Raw genomic sequence first — 23,483 nt, forward strand, 5'->3', positions numbered from 1 at the left:
CACTGTATCAGATTATTTAGGTCACACAATCATAGTGAATGCTTTCCCTCCTTTTTCATGCATGTGAAAAAAGAAAAAAAAGACCTGAAAAAAGAACCTTTCTGCGTTCTGCACCTCCAGCATTCCCCTTGACAAGTTTTATTTGTTTTGGCCATTAACTCTGAGGTTTTATAGTTTCTATAAAACATTTTATACATATTTTTCTTTAATTGATCCAGCTATTGAAAATTTAAACCCCCTTTTCCAGAGATGTTCCTGAAAACATGCAAACATATATGAAATGATACTTACTCACTATACTATTGTTATTCTAAAGGGTGGAAAGTAAAACAAGAGGAAAAGGAAGGGAAAATTTGCCTTTCAGATTGCAGGATCACCCCAGCAAATCATCAACCTACATTTTTAAGAAAAAGAGAAACCTCTGGAAGATCCCTTTGGAAGAGCAGATGCAAGAAATTGCTATAGACTAAGAATGGAACCAGAGAACACAAAGAACATAGGAGTGCCTAACGGGCTATACCATAAGATATGCTCTTCTTAAGCAGTTCTTGAGGATCCCACAATCTGTTTTTCCACCCATAGGTGCTTTTATGCTCTCATAGAATTGAAAAGTAGTTTTACTTTTCTATAGAAATGAAATTTAGAACCTATTTGAGGAATGCACATAGGCTTAAAACATGGCCTTGAATAAATGCAATTTCAAAGTCTTTTGAAACTTGAGTGAACACAGAAAGCCCTTAACACAACACATTACATTGAAAGTCTTTTGCTGCTGTTCTTGCTGTTGTCTGGATAAAGAGTTACTTCAAATATTGTACAAAGTAGGAAAACATTGTTTGAAAGAGTTTTCGCATAATGGCTTTTTTTTACCATTAGCAAGACATCACCCTAGTAGCATCAACAGCTGATAGGAAAGTGTGGAGCATCTGCAGAAATGTATACATACAACCTGATTGTCTACACATGATGTTGGTGAGAGGAAAAACAATTGTATTTATAAGAGCACTTAATATGATACTTGAAATCTGTAGGCCCTGATTGTATTTTTGGATAATTTGTTTCTTAAATTTTATTTCTGAAAATAATTCCAAAATGTATTGGAAAGATACAAAAAAGAAGACAAGAAAAAAAAATAGAATACAGTTAAAGGCAAAAAGGAAAGGGTACAATGACTTCCAACTTTCTTTACAGTGTTTATAAATCATATAAAAATTTACATATTCATGGAATCCTTTACCCATGGCCAGCTGCTGCAAATGGGAAAATGAAGTATCCCAGTTAATTCTATGATATACTACACTCAAACATTATCACCAAGTTGCTTTGAAGAACTTAAAAAATCCCTATAAAGGATGTTCGTATAGGAAATGCTGAGTTCCCTAAAGCAACTCAATGTTATTTTGGGACCAGAACTGAGGTAATTCAGAGGTGTTCACTTAGGACCTCTTCAAATGGCCTTTTTGGGCCATGCCATTGCACTGGCAATCACGGGCGAAAGGGAAGATGCACAGGGTGACTTGTGACATCCTGCGCTCCCTCCCTTCTCCCATCATCACATGGAGGGGACTGGAGAAGGTGCCTTGGCACCCTTTCCCTCCCCCATTAGATGGCAGAAAGAGCAGCAACATGTGGCAACACGCATTTCCCACCGCCCTTTCTGCCATCACACTGCAAAAAGGGGAGGAAAGTGCAACACACTACACTTTCCTCCCCATAGTGTAAGAATGTGGGCAGGGCGAGCCGTGCATCATATGATGGCACACAGCAGGCCCCACCCTTGCTGCACCTAAAAGTGGCAAAACTGGGCAAAAATGCCCCATTTGAAGAGCTCCTTTATGTCACTGCAGTCTGGATAATGCAGTCTGGATAAAAACCCATCTCTAGAAGATATGTGTGTCTTACTGCACTTCATACACTTTTTCTAGTAATTCAAAGATATCAGCATCTACAGCTAACATATTATCCTCTTTTTTCTGCAAATGGAGATCAGATTATCTGTTTTTGATTTATTTATTTATTTACAGTATTTATATTTCTCCCTTCTCACCCCGAAGGGGACTCAGGCGGATCACAATGTACACATGCATGACAAACATTCATAGAGACATAGAGACAGAGACGCAGAGGCAATTTAATATTCTCCAGCCTTCCAACTTCCTGAGGGGATGCTTGATTCTGGCCACAGGGGAAGCAGCTGCTTCATCCACTGTGACATCTTGCTGAATACTTCCTCATTCCAAATGGCTGCTGGACAATTTTTATGGTGTCATAAATTTGTTAAATTAGCCTCCCCGCAAAGCGGTACCTAAATTCCTACTTGATAGATGCAACTATCTTTTGGTTGCTTAGGTCAACAACGAGCAGGGGCTATTTTTTTTAATGGTCGGGTGCTCACTCCGACATGGGCTGGCCTCGAACTTATGACCTCTTGGTCATAGTGATTGCCTGCCTTGGTCAACACAATGAAGATGGGAATTGTCCATGTTCAAGATGGCTGGTATTTACTCTGGAAGTTGTAAATTGCATATTTGTGTATCAAAACAAACTCTTCTAGAAGCATGGGTGGCCTAAAGGAAGTCTGTTTCATTGTTCTGCAGTTTTTAGTGAGCTGGAATTTGTGAATTTGCCTCTCAACTTAAAGCATCTTTCTTTGAGATTTGGGGACAATGTTGAAAGACATCATGGGAATTCTGAGTTGCTTCCCTACAGTCTTTTGCATGGGGAAATTCAGGAAAGAAACAATTATTTATGTGTAAAAGGCTAGAATATTCTGAAAAAAAATCTATTGATCATATTTGTGATGGCCTTTTAGACTCTTCTCACTTGCAACATTTGGGAATGTGTTCAGGAATTCAGTATTTACCCTACTAGCTGGAAAAAGTCTCAATAGTAAAAAGAAACAGGCCAGAGCATTCTGGGCTTACTTGTTGTGCACATTACCTTTTGATTTCCCCCCAGGACCAGGTATGATTGGCCTGTAGCTTTTCAAGGTCTCCTGGGCTGCTAATGCAACCCTGTAACATTCCACAATAACACACATCTTTTTAATTTCATAAAATGTAAGGTACCCCCACTTTTTCAATAATTTAATTATCAGTTTCTCTAGTGATTACTTTTTCAGTAATTGCAAACTCATTGGTAACCTGCTGCACTCTGCCAGAGTATCTTCTGACTAATCTTAACAGAGAGAGGTCATTGATGACCCTGGGGGAATTTGCCTACCCTTTTGCTGGGGAATTGTATAACTAGCATAGGCCATGCAGGCTGCTTCAAGATGATTTCAACAGTGCAAAAACATTTCCCGAGCAGAGGAACCCTGAGAATAAAGTTGCTGATACATTACCTTCAGTTCTGGCCATCTTGCTGCGCCCACCTAGATATTTCAGAAAGTACTCCCATCAATGTGCTTTAATCCTCTAAATTTTTTAATTTGACACATGCAGATTTTGTTTTTGTGTCTGCTGTGTCTGGTACACTTTCTTCTTTGGTAAATCAACTACAACCACTTAAAGTCAGGCAAACTGTTAAAATATTGCACTCTGTCTGAAGGCAGATACATAGTGGTGCATACGGTTCATTTGTATTGCTCAACAGGATGACGTTAACTACCCTTTTGGGAAATGAGCTCAAGCCAGATGTATCACTTTATCTCAACTGCTCCTCACCTATGGTTGACAGATGGTGGGGTGCGGGATACAAAAGTAAAAACCCTGGATGATACTTGTTTGTTTTTTAAAAGAAAACATAATTAATTTTAAATTTCTAGTCCATGTGATTTTGTCTCCCACATTTGTTTTCATTAACTGCTGGATATATGGTAGATGTTTCTTCTTAGTTCTTGATTAGAGCTTGGACAAATGACTGTTTAGACTACAGCTCCCAGAATTCCTAGTTAGCATCACAAGTGATCATGCTGGCTGGAGTATTCTGTAAGCAGTATTTCAAAAATTAGCTTTTTTACTAGGGTTGCAGGCATTACCTTATTTGGTGGAAGAAGGGAAAATTATCTCCCCCACATTTATTAATAATTATTTGTTTTTCAGCTCCTTCTTTGCCTGCTCTGACAGCTAATCTCCTAACAGAACCGAAGCATTATCCCACTGGATTGTAAACGAAGCCAACTTTGTACAGGAACTTAGATTTGAAGAAAACCAATATGGCATAGGGGTTGGCAGTTGAACGTATAATATCAGATGGGATCTTGTGCCTTAAGGATATAAGCTGAGCATCCCTTTTCTGGAATTCTGAAATTCAAAATACTCCAAAAACCAAAATTGCCCATCTGGGTGGGTGAAATAGTGATATCTTTGTTTTCTGATAGTTCAATAAACACAAACTTCGTTTCACACACAAAATTATTTAAAAACTGTGTATAATATTACCTTCATTTCATGTGTATAAGGTGTATAGGAAACAAATGAATTTTGTCTTTAGAACCATATCCCATTTGAAAGCTATTTCAGTATGTGCATATATGCAAATACAGGTAATCCACAATCTGAAAATAATCTGAAATCCAAAATACTTCTGGTGCCAAAGATTTTAGATAAGGTATCCTCAGCCGGTATCCTAAAGGCACCAGATCCATCTGATCTTCAATGTTCAGCAAGACTATCTCGGTTAATACATGGATAGGAGATTGCCAATGAATATCTGGTGCCGTATGCTATATTTCTGAAAAAGGAACTAGCTAAACCATATATGAATATTCCTTGCCTGAAAAATGTGACATTCATGACATTATAATAACTCATCAGATGAACTGAAGGCCCATTCACACAGATACAAACACACACACCAGACTGTGAACTATGAATCCTGGTTTGAATCTAAGAAAAGTAATCCTTCCGCCACCTCATCCCACTGACCATTGCACTGCAATAAGGGGATATGACTGGCCTACTATATAGGATTGGTTTAAAGATTTTAAAATACTACTGTTTGTGGAGCAGCCTGAGCACATTAGAGCAGACGTCGAAATCAGGAAGTCCCTTCTGGACTATTCTAGACTCACCACCCACAATGTTTTTGATCAAAAAAATTGATTACAGGAGTAGTACATTTCCACTAGAATAAGGTATAGGGACATGCTTTAAGGAGGTGTACTTAATTTCCCCTTTAAATTAGAAAGTGAATGTCTTATCATTTCTGGGTTAGGAAAGAAGAGGGAAATCCCAAAGTTTGGAAATACATGTAGCCCACAATTCCTTTGAGATTAAAGTTCTTCATTCTGGAGAATCACCAGCCAGAACATTCTCCTTTAAGGTCTTTGCCAGCTCTAATGTTATCATTTTAGGCGGTCTTTCAATTCCAAATGGCAGTCTTTAAATATATGTTCTGTTACTGCATTCTATTTTGATTCTTGTTTCTTTCTTTAGTCTTAACACACTCAGACAAATCTTACATTGCCGCAAGCTAGGCTATGCGGCTCATTGCTTCAGTTCTACCCATTAAGTTAAATAAAGTCAAATGGCATAAAAACATTAAAGGCTGTGAGGCTGGAATCACAAAGAGCAGGGGGCATGCCAAATTCACCGTGATTTTCCACAACATAAGATTGTCAGGAGATCCACATCCTATCCCTGCTGAGAATCAAAAATGTGACATTCAGCACACCATTCCACCTCTTTGCACATTCATTTTGAGTTTTAAAATGGGGAATAATAGTACATTAAAATGGTTTAAGTGGATGGAAATCAATATATAAGAACAATTTATCTTTCCCTTATGGAATTAAACATTTCTCCAATGCATGCTGAAGGCTCTGAATGTGTTTTCAGAAATCTTTCTGAAAAGTTTGGAAAATGCCTCAGAAAATGTACCATAAACCATTCTGCTGAAAGTGACAATACCAAATGGGCTATGTTCTTTTCTGGTGTGATAAAGCATTAAATCTCTGTGTTGGGGCAGACAGAAAAATCTTGCTATGGTTTTACTAATGTGATGCAAGTGTCTGTGTCTATTAGTTCAGTAGTGCATGTGATACTACTGGAAAAAATGTTTTAGGTATTACTTGTCTGCTAGTACGCCAGATACTTATATTAATAAAGATAAAAGCCGAAATTCAAGTATAAATACCAATTAGTATAAACCCATTGCTTCCATGGGCTTATATTTAGATTAAGGCAGTGCCTTTTCCCCAATGTATTAGAAATTTAAAAGAGAATTATTAGATTTCGGCTATCTAGCCCCACATGCTAAATAGGTTATCTGGATTCATTTCAATCTGATTTCAGACTGGAGCACACTGCTAGAACAGCCTTAGTTCTGATTAAAAAACAAACAAACAAACTACAAGAGGTGTCCACTCAAATTGTGGGAGCAGGGCAGCAAGCCTTCCAAATTTCAGAGCAATCAGTCTATCCACTGATTTTAAATATTTTTTTCAATTTAAGCACATGTGATTAACCTACACTGGGAAGTGAGTGGGAATTTGGAAAATATATGTTTGGAGTAAGACACACAGATGCTGGGAAGGGGGGGTTGACAGTGAGGACAAAGGGGCTACTAGGCCTCCCTCCCTCCTCACGCCTCTCTGAAGATGTAACACGAGAACTTGCTTGTCCAGTTTTGGTGGATTCATTTCAATTGATGCAGCTTGATGATGTGGACAAGATTCTTGGTGAGGCAAGGGCAACCACATGCATCCTAGACCCCTGCCCATCCTGGCTGGTAAAGGAGGCCAGAGGGGGTTTGGCAGAGTGGGTGAAGGTGGTGGTTAATGCCTCCTTACAAGAAGGCATGATTTCAGCAGGCCTAAAGGAAGTTGTCATAAAACCACTGTTGACAAAACCATCACTGGACTCCACTCAATTGAACAAATTTTGACCAGTTTCCGATCTCCCCTTTTAGGGCAAAATCCTGAAATGTGTGGTGGCCTCACAACTCTAGATGTTCTTGGAGGAAACTAATTATCTGGATCTGGCACAGTCTGGCTTTGAGTTGGGTCATGGAACTGAAACAGCCTTGGTTGCCTTAGTGGATGATCTGCGTAGAAAACTTGACAGGGAGAGTGTGTCCCTATTGGTTCTCCTGGACATCTCAGCAGCCTTAGATACCACAGACCATGGTATCCTTCTCTAATACCTCATGGGAATGGGGCTTGGATGAACTGTTTTACAGTGGCTTCGGTCCTTTCTGGAGGGTCATTCCCAGAAGGTGTTGTTGGGGGACACCTGTTCGGCCCTGCAGTCTTTGTCCTGTCAGGTATTGTCCCCCATGTTGTTTAACATCTACATAAAGCCACTGGGAGAGATCATTTGGAGTTTTGGAGTTCGGTGTCATCTGTACGCAGAAGACGTTCAACTCTATTCCCAGTTAGTGAAGCTGTGGAATAACTGCTGGCCTTTGACCTGTGGGGTCCTGCAAGGTTCCATTCTATCCCCTTTGCTTTTTAACATCTACATGAAACCGCTGGGTGAGGTCATCCGGAGTTTTGGAGTTGGCTGCCATCTGTACGCGGATGACACCCAACTCTACTATTCCTATCCACCGAATTCCAAGGAAGCCTCCCAGACCTTGAACCAGTGTCTGGAAGCTGTGTTGGACTGGATGTGGGTTAACAAGTTGAAACTTAATCCAGACAAGAAAAGAGGTCCTCCTGGTCAGTTGCGGAGCAGATCGGGGTATTGGGTGGCAACCTGTGCATGATGGCGTTACACTCCCCCTGAGGACACAGGCTCGCAGCTTGGGGGTCCTCCTGGACTCAACGCTGATGCTTGATTCTTAGGTGTCAGCGGTGGCCGGGAGGGCCTTTGCACAGTTAAAACTAATTCGCCAGCTGCGACCATACCTTGAGAAGCCTGACTTGGCCACGGTGGTCCATGCCTTGGTTACATCTAGACTGGATTACTGTAGTGCACTCTACATGGGGCTGCCCTTGAAGATGGTCCAGAAACTCCAGCTAGTTAAAAGAGCTCCTGACAGGAGCTAGTTATAGGGACCGAACAACTGCTTTACTAAAACATCTCCACTGGCTGCCGATCAGCCTAATTCAAGGTGAAGGTTATGACCTATAAAGCCCTAAATGGTTCGGTCCCCACCTATCTTCACATCTCCCCCTATGTCCCAGTGCGGACCTTTAGATCCTATGGTGAAGTGCTCCTTTCGATCCCACCAGCCATCCCAAGTACGGCTGGTGGGGACGAGAGAGAGGGCCTTCTCGATGGTGCCCTCCCGCCTTTGGAGCGCTCTACCCAAAGATATAAGATTAGCTCCATCAATAACATCTTTTCGTAGAGACTTGAAAACTTGGTGGTTTCAACAGGTTTTTGGAAATGACTAATCTGAAGCCCTAGACACCGCTTTAGTCATTAAATGGAAACTTGGGGTCTAAACTGGCTTTTGGAAGCAATTATTCTGTAATCTCTAAATGCCACTCTGGCCACTACATGACTCCGGTCCTGCACTTTACCTTCTCCTTTGATTTTGTTATGGTGTTTACTTTTATTAGTTCTACCTGATAGTTATACAGGAGGTTGAAGTGGTGTAATCCTAGCCTAGGTTCCTTGCTATTAGTCACACTTCACCTCTGGCTTATGCCTATTTTTACCACATGAATCCTACCCTGGCCCATATTGCCATCTTGTTCGATTTATATTTTAATACCCATTGGCTGTAGAATCACCCAAGGGAGCGATTGCATTTGCTTTTATTAAGGTATTGTTTTAAAATGTTGGAATTTTAAATATGTTTTGTTAATTGCTGTTATAGTGGTTTTTTGTTTTTTGTATGATTTATATGTATTGAATGTTTTATTATATGTAAACTGCTCTGAGTCCCCATGGGAGATAGAGCAGTATATAAATGAAGTTTGTTGTTGTTGCTGTTGTTGAAGATATAGGTTCTCAGCTTGGGAGTGATCCTGGATTCATTGTTGAGCCTGGAAACCCAGGTTTCGGTGGTGACCAGGGAGCTTTTGCACAATTAAAACTTGTGCTCCAGTTGCATCCGTACCTTGGAAAGTCAGACTTGGCCACAGTGGTCCATGCTCTTGTTACATCCCGAATGGACTATTGCAATGTGCTGTAAGCGGGGTGGCCTTTGAAGACTGTTTGGAAGCTTCAACTGGTCCAATGGGCAGCAGCCACACTGCTCACCAGAACAGCATACAGGGAGCATACCCTTGTTGCATCAGCTCCACTGATGCCAGTCTGCTACCAAGCACAATTCAAAGTGCTGGCTTTAGTCTATAAAGTTCTAAACAGTTCCAGCCCAGCTTACCTGTCCAAACATATCTCACTCTATGACCCATCTCAAAGGATCGCCAGGGGAAGCCCTGCCTCAGTCCCACCTCCTTCGCAAGCATGACTGGTGGGGACGAGATACAGGGCCTTCTCAGTGGTGGCCCCTCATCTATGAAACCCCCTCTCCAATGAAATTAAATAAGCCCCCTCTTCCCTGACATTCAGGAAAAAACTTAAGATGTGACTTTGGGGCCATGCCTTTGACCAGTAATCGGAAGAATGCAATAAATATCCATAAATTAATGTGATTGACAAATGGAATGGCCCTGGATTATGATTTGGATTGCGTTACCTTGGATTGTTACCTTGACACGGTGCTGGGGCTTGAGCGCCTCGATGATGCAATGAGCTATACCGTGCAGGGCCACCCAAGACGGGAAGGTCATGGCAAAGAGGTCAGACTAAATACGATCCCTGGGGAAGGTAATGGCAACCCACCCCAGTATTCTTGCCATGAAAACTACATGGATCAGTACAGCCAGAGAAATGTCGGTATACCATCGGAAGATAGGACTCCCAGGTTGGAAGATGGTCAAAATGCTACTGGGAAGGAGCAGAGGACTAGTCCAACTAGCCCCAGATGTGATGATGCAGTTAGCTCAAAGCTGAAAGGAAGGCTAACGGCCGATGGTGCTGGAGGTGAACGACAATTCCAATGTTCTAAAGATCAACACAATATAGGAACTTGGAATGTAAGATCTATGAGGCAGGGCAAACTGGACGTGGTTATTGGTGAGAGGTCAAGATTAAAGATAGACATTCTGGGAGTCAGTGAACTGAAATGGACTGGAATGGGCCACTTCACAAAAGATGACCACCAGATCTACTACTGCGGACAAGAGGAACACAGAAGAAATGGAGTAGCCTTCATAGTTGATAATAAAGTTGCGAAAGCAGTGATTGTATACAACCCAAAAAATAATAGAATGATCTCAATTCAAGTTCAAGGCAAGCTGTGATCCAAATATACGCCCCAACCACAGCTGCTGAAGAAGCAGAATTAGATCAGTTCTATGAGGATCTGCAGCACCTACTGGATAACACACCAAAAAGAGACATTATTCTCATTAAAGGAGATTGGAATGTTAAGGTGGGCAGTCAAATGGTAACCGGGATCACAGGCAAGCATGGTCTGGGACAACCAAATGAAGCAGGACGTAGGCTGAAAGAATTTTGCCAGGAAAACTCTCTGTGCATAAGAAACACTCTCTTCCAACAACCTAAAAGACTGCTTTATACATGGACTTCACCAGATGGTCAACACCGAAATCAGATTGACTACATCCTTTGCAGCCAAAGGTGGCGGACATCTATCCAGTCGGAGAAGACAAAACCTGGAGCTGACTGTAGTTCAGATCACGAACTTCTTATTGCAACATTTAGAATCAGTCTAAAGAGAATGGAGAAAATACACAGACGAATTAGATATGATCTCACAAATATTCCTAGTAAATATGCAATGGAGGTGAAGAATAGATTTCAGGGACTAGATTTAATAAATAGAGTCCCAGAAGAACTATGGACAGAAGTCCACAACATTGTTCAGGAGGCAGCAACAAAATACGTCCCAAAGAAAAAGAAAACCAAGAAGGCAAGATGGTTGTCTGTTGAGACACTGGAAGTAGCCCAAGAAAGAAGGAAGGCGAAAGGAAACAGTGATAGGGGGAGATACGCCCAATTAAATGCACAATTCCAGAGGTTAGCCAGGAGAGACAAGGAACTATTTTTGAACAAGCAATGCATGGAAGTGGAAGAAGACAACAGAATAGGAAGGACAAGAGACCTCTTCCAAAAAATCAGAAACACCGGAGGCAAATTTCAGGCAAAAATGGGCATGATCAAAAACAAAGATGGCAGGGAACTAACAGAAGCTGAAGAGATCAAGAAAAGGTTGCGAGAATATACAGAAGATCTGTATAGGAAGGATAATAATATAGAGGATAGCTTTGATGGTGTGGTGAGTGAATTAGAACCAGACATCCTGAGGAGTGAGGTTGAATGGGCCTTAAGAAGCATTGCTAATAACAAGGCAGCAGGAGACGACGGGATCCCAGCTGAGTTGTTTAAAATCTTGGAAGGTGATGCTGTCAAGGTGATGCATGCCATATGCAGGCAAATATGGAAAACACAAGATTGGCCATGAGATTGGAAAAAATCAATTTATATCCCCATACTAAAAAAGGGAAACAGTAAAGAATGCTCAAACTTCTGTACAGTGGCACTTATTTCCCATGCCAGTAAGATAATGCTCAAGATCCTGCAAGACAGACTCCAGCAATACATGGAGCGAGAGTTGCCAGATGTACAAGCTGGGGTCAGAAAAGGCAGAGGAACAAGAGACCAAATTGCCAATATCCGTTGGATAATGGAGGAAGCCAGGGAGTTTCAGAAAAACATCTACTTCTGCTTTATTGACTATTCTAAAGCCTTCAACTGTGTGAATCATAATAAACTATGGCATGTGCTTGGTGGTATGGGGATACCAAGTCACCTTGTCTGTCTCCTGAGAAATCTGTATAAAGACCAAGCAGCCAGAGTAAGAACAGATCACGGAACAACAGACTGGTTCAAGTTTGGGAAAGGAGTATGGCAGGGCTGCATACTTTCACCCTACCTATTCAACTTGTACGCAGAACACATCATGCGATGTGCGGGGCTTGACGATTCCAAGGCCGGAGTTAAAATTGCTGGAAGAAACATTAACAACCTTAGGTATGCAGATGATACCACTCTGATGGCTGAAAGTGAGGAAGAGCTGAGGAGCCTTATCACCAAGGTGAAAGAAGAAAGTGCAAAAGCTGGGTTGAAGTTAAACATCATGAAAACCAAGATCATGGCAACTACACCTATTGATAACTGGCAAATAGAAGGAGAAAACGTGGAGGCAGTGACAGACTTTATATTTCTAGGCACGAAGATCACTGCAGATGCAGACTGCAGCCAGGAAATCAGAAGATGTTTACTTCTTGGGAGGAGAGCAATGGCCAATCTTGATAAAATAGTGAAGAGCAGAGACATCACACTGGCAACGAAGGTCCGCATAGTCAAAGCAATGGTATTCCCCATAGTAACCTATGGCTGCATGAGCTGGACCATAAGGAAGGCTGAACGAAGGAAGATAGAAGCTTTTGAACTTTGGTGCTGGTGGAAAATCCTGAGAGTGCCTTGGACCGCAAGAAGATCCAACCAGTCTATAGTCCAGGAAATAATGCCTGGCTGCTCACTGGAGGGAAGGATATTAGAGGCAAAGTTGAAGTATTTTGGCCACATCATGAGGAGACAGGAAAGCTTGGAAAAGATCACGATGCTGGGGAAAATGGAAGGAAAAAGGAAGAGAGGCCAACCAAGGGCGAGATGGATGGATGGTATCCTTGAAGTGACTGGCTTGACCTTGAAGGAACTGGGGGCAGTGAAGGCCGACAGTGAGCTCTGGCGTGGACTGGTCCATGAGTTCACGAAGAGTCGGAAATGACTATGCGATTGAGCAGCAGCAGCAATTTTAATTGATGTTTTTAATAACTGATGTTTTAACTGCTTGGATTTTAATTGTATTTGTTTATTTTATGAACATATATGTGTATGGCATCAAATTGCTGCCTGTTGTAAGGCCGCCCTGAGTCCCTTTGGTGTGAGAAGGGTGGGGTACAAACGTGATAAATAAGTAAATTAACATTCACACTTGCCTCAAACAGACAAGAGTTCTTTCTCCCACCCTGGACATTCCACAGATATATAAACCTCATTTGTCTAGTATCCAACAGACTTTACAGCCTCAGAGGATGCCTGCCATAGATGTGGGTGAAATGTCAGAAAAGAATGCTTCTGGAACATGGCCATACAGCCCAGAAAACTCACAGAAACTCAGTGAATCTGGCCATGAAAGCTTTTGACAACACAGTATTCCAAGTTGTCTGCTAGTTCTTTCCTTGAAGCATTTGAGCATGAACATGTGTTTAATTTCACCCACTAATAAACTGATTGGCCAGAGGGTCTTGGATAGAGAGTATTTAAGGACATGCTCTATACAGGGAAAGGCACTCAGGAACAGGCTGTTCAGGAAGCAGCAGCAGAAGAAGCCAAAAGACGAAACTCAAGAGGCATCTCCAAGGAGTTAAGTCCAAAAAATCCATAAGAACTGCAGATGGCCTGAGTGAAGACCACTAGCAAAAAAGGACACCATGCAAGACTTAAGACTTCAAAGTTCTTCCAGTAAGAGGAGAAAACCCCTTCAGCCTCAACTTTGGAGAGTAGTGGCTGCTCCAGAGTAACAAAAAGATCTTTACAGTCACCACATCTGTATTTACGTGTACAAAAAACCTACCAGAAAGATGACCATTAATATGCTCATAATGGTCCCTTAAGTTAAGTGAGGTGAGGTTTATTTATTTATATAATTAGGCTGGAATAATAATAATAATAATAATAATAATAATAATAATAATAATAATAATAATAATTTTATTTTTGTATCCCGCCTCCATCTCCCTGAAGGGACTCGTGGTGGCTCACATGGGGACAAGCCCAACAACAACATAAGTTAAAAGCACCGATCCATTAAATTAAAGCATTGTAACAATATAAAATAACATAAAACACATCAACAAAATTTAAAACCTGGACAATAATAATAACTGAGTATTCAGAGAGTAAATTGTGCAGAACTATGAATAGGGCTCCTGGGTAGTATAAGGTCGATCAGGGATAAGGGCGGAGGAACAATCTCAATAAAACACTAAAAACCTAAAAGGTGAGGAACAGTGATAAAGTGCAGTAAGAATTGTAAACAGGCTGAGTATCTGGTAAGACTACTTACTCAAAGGCACACTGGAACATCCAGTATGGGAGATACATATGCATAAACATCACCGTTATGGTGCTATGCAGTGAATCCTGGACCTACCCATTCCTACTTATCAGGAAGCAACCACTGTTATTGATAGTGGTCTATTCCCCTATCACTCAGGAAACTGCTGACTGATCTTCCCATTCCCACTAGTGACCCATCTTCATTATGATACTGGAGAACAATCATGAGGGCTGGATATGTAGGTAGGAATATCAATCATCTGCTTCCCAAATAACTGGAGAATGGATCTCCATGGATAGCAATGGCTGCTGCACAGTAAATACTGGAAGATCTTCACAGTCCTTTTGTAATTCTTATACTAGGGGCTATGCAGGGATCATGAAAATCTAATAGTTACAATTGTGTAACTCTCAGCATATGTATTTCTAACTGCCAAAGAGGATTCCAGCTTTGATTTATATCCTGTTTTCCTCCCAGCACAGTGTATAATAATTATATAGAATTCGCATAGGCTAAATTTGGTCATGGAAAAGAATTATGGTGTCAAGTATCTAGCTTCAAGAATGCAATAGCATTTATATTGTTTTAAGTAATTCCTTAAACAATATTTTTTGAAGAAATATAGACTATTAAGCTTTGATTACACACACACACACACATATATGATATACAGTAGAGTCTCACTTATCCAACATAAAGGGGCTGGCAGAACGTTGGATAAGCAAAAACGTTGGATAATAAGGAGAGATTAAGGAAATGCCTATTAAATATCAAATTATGTTATGTTTTTACAAATTAAGGACCAAAACATCATGTTTTACAACAAATCGACAGAAAAACCAGTTCAATACATGGTAACGTTTTGTAGTGTAATTACTGTATTTACTAATTTAGCACCAAAACATCACAATGTATGTTGACAAAAAAAAACATTGACTACAAATAGAGATAGAATTGCTGCCTAGAGAAACAGCTGTGGATCTGGGCAGGAGGAAGACTGTGTTGGATAATAAAGAACATTGGATGAGCAAAGGATAAGCGAGACTCTACTTTATTTATATAGCGATGATCCCTCATAAAACACAGAGAGATATGATTATTTCCTCAAAGAATTAGAATTTGGGAGTTACAATTTGCATCTTACATTAAAGATTTTTATCATTAAAAGATTTAGCAGCTAATAGATTTATCCAATTGTGATCCAGAATCTGTTTTTGTATTCATTTCATGCATATGTTAGATGAAAAAGGGATATGCTGAACTCTACAGGGAGGTGTTATGATTCAAAAGTTCATGCAGAATAATTGATAGCTGTAGGATAGTAGGATACCTTCCAGTCAATTAACAAGGTCATACAGGGGCTTAAACCTTTTTTTTTTTTTTTTACCAAGGTGGGTTCTTTTTCAGCGGGGGTGGGGGTGTGGGGGTACACAGCTATGGGAATGTTTTAATATACGTGCAACTATCAGTCTACTTAAATTTTGATTCCATCTTTTATGAAGGTTCCTACTGCTAAACAGCCTTCATGCAGTGCAATAGATCAACCCTTTTCTGAAAGCAATGATAAATTCATTTTATATTTCTAACATTGTGGTGCCTAATGAATGCTGCTTCATGAACTTTGTTGAAATCAGTGTCAGATTCACATTCCATTAAAACAAAGTTGAAGAGCTGCGATTTCACATTGACAATGAAGAAAATCCAGGACTGGAAGCATTTGTCCTGAAATCTCTGAGTACTCAAGGGGTTGACAAGCCAGAGGGTGATCTGAGGACACACTTGCATTTGGGGTTGTCACTTGTGTAACTGTGATTTCCTTTCCAGAAATAGGTTTGCTAGATCATACATATTTAAATAGATTATGGTGGGGCGTTTGTTTTTTTTTCCGGGGGAAGAGATACATTTTAGAGGCATTAAATAATATATAGTACATGTCTTTAAATAAATATTTTAATTAGGTTAATAAACAATTCATTTACTTGGCTAATTGTAGTAGGGAGTGATGCACATTTCTTTAAGAATGTTGCTTGTATTCAGACAATTCCAGGCACTTCTAGGATTTCTTAGAGATAGGGAATAGACCAGTTTAAGGCTATTTATTTCTCTGTTATCTCTTTAAATGAAACAAATGTCTTGCAGGTTTTAGAACAGATTTTGACAGGTGTGCACTTGCAAATACTTGCAGTGAATGAAGAAGAAGAAAGTCATCCCCTCAACTCTACCCTTTCCTTTCCCTACCCTTTTTCATCAAGTGGCTCTACCACAGGTATGGGTAAATTCAGTCCCATGGGCCAGATGTGGCTCCTTGGGCTCTTTCATCCAGCCTCCCTGTCTCCCTATCCTCTCAGCATGAGAATGCAGTGGTCCACTATGTCCCCATGCTGAGAGGAGGGCCAGAGCAGTCAACACATAGCTGCCCAGGGCTCTCCCAAGAGCCCTGGGCAGCCAAATGTGAAATCCTCCTCTCGGCAGGAAGACCTTGCAGGTACACATGGCTTGCAGGACTCTCCTGGGAGCCCCACACAGTCACATATCAAGTTGTCCTCTTGGTGTTTGTTCATTTACATTTCAGATCTAGCATGACTTAATGTCAAGCCCTCATTTGTGGATACAGTTTCATCTTTTGGGCAGAGAGGAGGCCTATGGATATCACCTTAGGACACAATTGGGTTTGAGTGATGTAGTCATAATTAAAGGTGGCAATGACCTGGGCCTGTTAAAGGAGAAGGCACTAATTGTGGAAGCCATGAAGAACTTAAGTTACATCAGGCAAAGTTGGCCTGGAGATCAGATTGCCTGGACAGCAAGGTGACTGCGGGACTATAATCCCCAAAAAGATAATTTTGACTAGAGGAATTATTATCCCAAAAAGCTTGATTTGGCTTGATGGAAGGTCAACTGGGAGCTGAAAATGGCCATGGAGCAAACTAGGGTCTGGGTGATCTCCCATATGGAGATTGTGCTCAAACAACCAGAGTTGTATAGGGCAGATGGAATACACCTCTCGGAGGAGGAGAATACAGTGTTCCCTCACTTATCGCTGGGGTTAGGTTCCAGGACCACCCGCAATAAGTGAACATCTGCGAAGTAGGGACACCATATTTATTTTAATATTTATATATTATTTTAGTAGTTATACATTATTTTAATTCTTTATCGACCAATCGTGTGTTGATAAATCGCCTCCTTCTCCTCCCGTTGCTGCTTGGGCTCCGTTTCTCTCCCTTTGGCTTCTCCTTCCTCCCTTCCTTAGGCTGTAAATTGTAATTTTTTATGAATTATAATAGTCTTTTAGAGTTTATTGAAAAACCGCAAAACAGCACATCCGCGAAAAGTGAACCGCGAAGTAGTGAGGGAACACTGTACTCAGTTTGTGAATGATTTAAAAGCAGGAATAAGGAGCATGTTGGCCATCCTAATGGGGAAAAGGGACACCAGTCCCTTTTGGTTGGGTGAGTGGGCTTATTAATAAAAGACCTCCCCATAAACATATAGCTGAGTAACTTATTAGCAGCAGTGTGACCTAGGACCAGTAGCCAAAAATGATGAAAAGAACAAAAACACACAGACCAATGTTATCTCTTCCTTAGGAGTCTTTTCTTTGTAGCACAATAATATGGTTACACTATTTACAAGAATAATGTTTCCATAACACAAATAAAGTTATTTATACTTTCTTCTTTGCTTCCACGCTGGGCTTCTTTCTCATGCAGATAAACAGCTTCTAGCTTTGCTCTCACAGAGCCTCCTCTTACACCGAATTTACACAGGAGCTTCACACAGTAGCTTTACACACAAGGCCTTCAACCTGGGGCTTACTTCACACAGAGGCTTCTCTCACACTGAGGCAATCTCACACTCCTCAGGACGACACTAGCTTTTGGCTCACCAACTCTAACAGGCTTTGGCCTACTCACTCTCCTCAGGGCGATGCATAATCCTAAATATTTATTTATTTATTTATTTGCGGCTCTTTTATCACATCTTTCTCCATCCCAGAGGGGACTCAAGGTGATTTCGCAACATAGGCAATTGTCAGGCTCACTTCAAAGGACCAGTCTGAATGCAGATCAAAGATAGCTGCTCTCAAATCCAATCTTTATTGAAGAATACATGACTTTGGAAAAAGTCGAGAATGACCTAATGTTTACATACAATCATTTTTATCACCTCTGATGCAACGTAACACCACACGCAAATATCATCATCAAACCCCACCCCCTGTATCACATTTCTACTATTCCCACACACTCTACCAATTATAATTGTTTACACTTTCAACCCCGAGTTCCCAGGCTCTTCTATCTTCTTCTGCCAGGTGCTTCCAGGATTATTTATGTTATGACTCCAAGTCCAGGGCTTGGAAATTCAGCCCTGGGACTTGGTTCCATGACATGGCGCCCTCTTTTTCTCCATCCTCCTCTTCGGTGCTTCTTTCATCACAATTCTGAAATAAATCAAACAATAACTCTATGTGTCCATTTTGTCCAAAGTACCCATATACTTTTTCAGTAAGCTGCGATGGAATACTGGGTGTATTTTCCCTAAACTTTTTGGCAATGCCAACTGGAAAGTTACTTCGTTGATAACACTCTGTATTCTGAATGGTCCAATATATTTGGGGCCCAGTTTTCTCGAAGGCAGCCCCAATTTGATGTTTTGGGTACTTAATCACACTAAATCTCCTTCCTCCAATTTATCGCCTTCCATCCTTTTTCTGTCTGCGAATGTTTTATACTTTTTGTGTGCTTCCTTTAAGGATGCAGTCACTTGACTCCAGCATTCTAGCATTTGAGTTTTCCATTTCCCTGCCCCTGTTTCTTCATTCTCTGTCCATCTTGGCAACTGGGGCAGAGGCTGTATTTCATACCCGTAAACTACTTCAAAGGGAGTTTTATTTGTTGCGGAATGTATAGTCGAATTAAAAGCTAGTTCTGCGAAAGCCAGCCACTTAGACCAGTCATTTTGTCTCATGTTAGAGTACATTCGAAGGAACTGCCCAAGCGTCTGTTGAGTACGTTCTACTGCCCCGTTTGTCATGGGGTGAAAAGCAGAACTTAGACTCCTTTCTGCTCCTAGCATTTCCAAGAATTTTTCCCAGAATTTTGCTGTGAACTGAACCCCTCTGTCACTGACCACTCTACTGGGACATCCATGAAGTTTGTAAATATGGTTTATGTACAATTCAGCTAGTTTCTCTGCCGATGGTAGTTTCGTCAGTGCTATAAAGTGGGCCTGTTTGGAAAACAGGTCTAATACTGTCCAAATATAACGATGTCCTTTGCTAACCGGCAGTTCCCCCACAAAGTCCATAGCTACACATTCCCAAGGCCTGGTAGGTTCTGCTACTGTTTGTAATAATCCCATTGGCTTCCCTCCTCTCGATTTATTTCTGGCACAATCATCACATTGAACAACATGATTCTTTATGTCCTTCCTCATCCCTGGCCACCAACAATGTTTTGCTATTGCCTTTGTTGTTTTTGTAATTCCTGTATGACCAGCGCTCTGGTTATTGTGAAAACGATGCAAAATCTTAATCCTTAATATTGCTGGGATATACAGTTTCTTGTTCACAAACCAGAATCCCCCCTTCTGCTCCCCCTTTTCTGCGTTGGATGCGATCCACTGATCTCCTTCGTATGACTGTTTCAGTTCTTTTCCCCAACTATTCTCCTCGTCGAATTTAATAATAGCAGTGTTCTCTCTTTGGGTCTGCGCTCTTGTACTGACAGCTAAGCCCCATTGTTTATCAGAGAATACTGTTCCCTCTTTTGCTGTGGTTATGCCTTCGTGTTGAGGCATGCGTGAAAGAGCATCTGCCAAGACATTCTGTTTCCCTTGGAAAAACTTTAATTGGAAATCGAACCTGCTGAAGTATTGTGCCCATCTAATTTGTTTGGGGGACAATTTTCGAGGAGATTTTAAATACTGGAGGTTCTTATGGTCAGACCAAATTTCAAATGGGATTCCGCTCCCTTCGAGGAAGTGTCGCCAGCATTCTAAGGCTTTTAATATGGCTAATGCTTCTTTTTCCCATATGGGCCAACATTTTTCAGTTTCACTGAACTTCCGGGACAAATATCCACAAGGTTTTAAGTTCCCATTTTGATCTTTTTGCAATAGTACTGCCCCGTATGCACAGTCTGAAGCATCGCAATGGATTATGAAAGGGCTCCGGATATCGGGGTGTTTTAGGACGGGTTCTTCTGTGAAGCATCCTTTTAGGGTTTCAAATGCCTTTTGGCATTCTGGCGTCCAACTCAGTTTGGCGCCAGGAGCTTTCACTTTTGCTGTCTCCCCTTTCCCTTTTGTTTTTAAAAGTTCAGTAAGGGGTGCGGTTATTTGCGCAAAGCCTTTTATGAACGATCTATAAAAATTTGCAAACCCCAGAAATGATTGCAATTGCCTCCTTGTTTGAGGTACTCCCCATTCTTTTACGTCTGATACTTTAGACGGGTCCATAGCTAACCCTTCTGGAGATATCCGATACCCCAGAAAGTCAATTTGAGTTTTATTAAATTCACATTTGGACAGTTTTGCATACAGCTTTGCTTCCCTTAGTCTCTGCAAAACTTCCCGGACCAATTCCACGTGCTTTTCTTTATCTTCGCTCACGATCAAGATGTCATCAAGGAATATGAATACTCCTCGGTACAACAATGGGTGCAGTATTTCATTTATAAGCTGCATAAAGCAACTGCCGCCATTTTTTAACCCAAATGGCAAAATTTTATATTCAAAATGGCCGAATGCGCAGGAAAATGCAGTTTTCCAAGTATCCTCGGGTTTGATTCTTAATTTATGATATGCTTCAATTAAATCCAGTTTAGTAAATATGCTCCCTTTCTTCAATACGGTAATTAAATCCTTTACTAAGGGCATAGGGTATTTATTGTCCTTAGTAATTGCATTTAAATTTCGATAGTCAATGCACAATCTTAGAGAGTTGTCTTTCTTTCTCCTAAATAACACTGGGGCTCCGAGAGGAGAATTGGATGGCTTAATGAAGCCTCGCGCCAGGTTCTTATCAATATATTTCCTCAATTCCTCCTTCTCCTGAACAGACATGGGATACACTTTTGGTTTTGGTAAGTTTGCTCCTGGGGTTATTTCAATTTCTACTTCTATATTCCTCTTGGGAGGTAATTTACTTGCCTCTTTCTGATTGAAAACATCCACAAAGTCTCTGTATTCAGGTGGCAATAGCTGTGGGTCTATTTCCCCTGCTTCATTTCCCTCGTCCTCCTCTCCTGCTATTTTGCTTATCTCCCATTGCGTTTGTTGTTCTTTAAATGCTAGGCTCTTTCCTCTCCAATCTACTTCAGGATTTGCCTGTTCGAGCCATGGGATCCCTAGTATTACATGGTATGTGGCAATAGGGGCTATCACAAAGGATATTCTTCCTTCCCATTTGCCTATTTTACATGGGACCCCCCGTATTTCCTTCGTAGATACTTCCCCAGCAGCAACTGATCCATCTAGCTGCGAAAATGCAATTGGGGAGTCAAGCAACGTCTGCTGGCATTTCAGCGCTCCTGCTAATTCCGGAGTTATAATGTTCCTAGAACAACCGCAATCCACGAATGCCCTGCAGGTGGCCCGATTCTCTAGCCCCGATAGGCAGATTGGCACTACTAGCATGCGTTTGTCTCGACTCACCAGCCTTTCCGGAGATTCTGGGGCTCGCACCTCCTCCTCCGCTCGTCTCCCGGCTGCTGGCTTGGGCTTTGAGGGTTTTGGCGGCTCCCCCTTCCGGGCCCAACATTCTGCTGCTCGATGGCCCGTCTTCCCACATACAAAGCATCCCGGCTTGGGTTTGTTGTCATCTCCTTTGAAAGGGATCCCCGGCCTCCCTCCGGGCCTTTCCTGCTTCCTCGTTTCTCCTCGACCCCTCGCCACCGGTCTTTGCTGGCCGCCGCCGCCCCTGAAACGCTTTACTTGGGCCAGGGTGGATTCGACGCGCCCCGCTAGTTGTATCCAGCCCTGGAGTGTTTCTGGGTCGTCTCTGTGCGCTGCCCAACTGAAAACCTCGGGGCGTAGTCCCTCTTTGAATATCTCCACTTTGGTCACTTCAGACCACTCTGGCACCCTTTCCGCGAGATGGAGGAATTCCTCTGCGTACTCGGGCACCGTTTTGTCCCTCTGCTTTATTCCTTTAAGCTGGTCTCGAGCCCTCAATTGCTCTAGCCGGTCTCTGAACCGGTTTTCCAGTGCAGCGAGGAAGCGGGGTACTGACCTCAGGCACGGGTCGCGTCTGGCATGTAGTTGCACATACCAGCTGGCTGCTCCTCTCTTTAGTGTGTTGCCGATGGCCCGAACCATGCTTCCTTCGGAGGGGAATGTGTGTGCATTGTCTTCCATATATCCTCTGATGCTAATGAGGAAAAAGTTCAGTTCAGATGATTCCCCTCCGTATTCCAGTTTGAGCTCTTCCCTCCTTTGCATCCATTCTGCGGCCCGTTGATGCTGTCTGGGAGGCATGGGGAAGGGTTGCATCGGGTTTCCTTGGACGGCCCCTTTGAACACGCCGCGCCCCACTCCGGCGGTCGTTCCGCGCGGCTCCCGAAATTCTGCCGCTGCTGTCGGCCCTTCCACCCATCCGAATGCGGGCCTCGCTGTAGCCCCCGCACCTCGCCTTCCCTCGTCGTACGGCACATCCTCCTCCTCTTCCTGGATCTCCGGCTCCTCTCCGCCCTCGTCCGCCAATCCACTGGACCCGATCCCTGGCCCCAGTGGTCTTTCCACCCCGACGCCCATTCGGGGGGTTGGAAGTCCTGTTGGAGTTGGCGGCCTCAGAGTTCCCAGAGCTTGCTGGCGCTCCACTTCGCGCGCCATTCTGTCTTGGAACTCCAGTTCCTGCCAGTATTCCTCATCCCCCTCGCCCCTCGCCGCCACGGGGCTCTGCGTTGAGGCGCGCTGGCCCCTCTGGCTCCAAGCTTCTTCTTTACTTGGCTCTCTCTCGGCGCCATATCGGGTGGGCTCCCTCTGGAGATTCTCTTCCAATAGTGGCACCAACCTCCCCACGGTTTCCGACAGCCTGGATAAATTAGTTTCCAGGATTGATAACCGCAGGGCCACGGTCTCCGGCATGCTTCCTCCAGATCCCCAACTGGTTTCTGCAGCCGCAGAGACGCCTCTTCCTCCTCTGGGAATCCTCTGGGTCACGCCGTTCGGCCTGGGGTACCCCGTAGAGGAAGCTATGGCTTGCAGCGTCTCTTCCCCCAACGGCCGGGCCCCTGGCAAAGGCCTCTCTGCTCCATTTAGGCTTTGATCGCCTTCTCCACTCATTATCACTTCACTGCGAATCCGCAGGAGGGTGAGATCGGGATTCTCGACTTAAATGTCAGGCTCACTTCAAAGGACCAGTCTGAACGCAGATCAAAGATAGCTGCTCTCAAATCCAATTTTTATTGAAGAATACATGACTT

General features: G+C 42.4%; 1 protein-coding gene across 1 annotated transcript; it reads right to left on the reverse strand.

The window, feature by feature from the left end:
- Positions 1–18,124: 18,124 nt before the first annotated feature.
- Positions 18,125–22,890, reverse strand: LOC134295401 (uncharacterized). Its single transcript, XM_062967753.1, has 2 exons — positions 21,715–22,890; positions 18,125–18,499 (listed from the first exon to the last, which is right to left on the reverse strand). The coding sequence occupies exons 1-2, from the start codon at positions 22,888–22,890 to the stop codon at positions 18,392–18,394; spliced, it is 1,284 nt and encodes a 427-aa protein (XP_062823823.1). The 3' UTR covers positions 18,125–18,391.
- Positions 22,891–23,483: the final 593 nt, after the last annotated feature.

Source organism: Anolis carolinensis, chromosome 1 (genome assembly GCF_035594765.1).
Source record: "Anolis carolinensis isolate JA03-04 chromosome 1, rAnoCar3.1.pri, whole genome shotgun sequence".
Classification (NCBI taxonomy): Eukaryota; Metazoa; Chordata; class Lepidosauria; order Squamata; family Dactyloidae; genus Anolis; species Anolis carolinensis.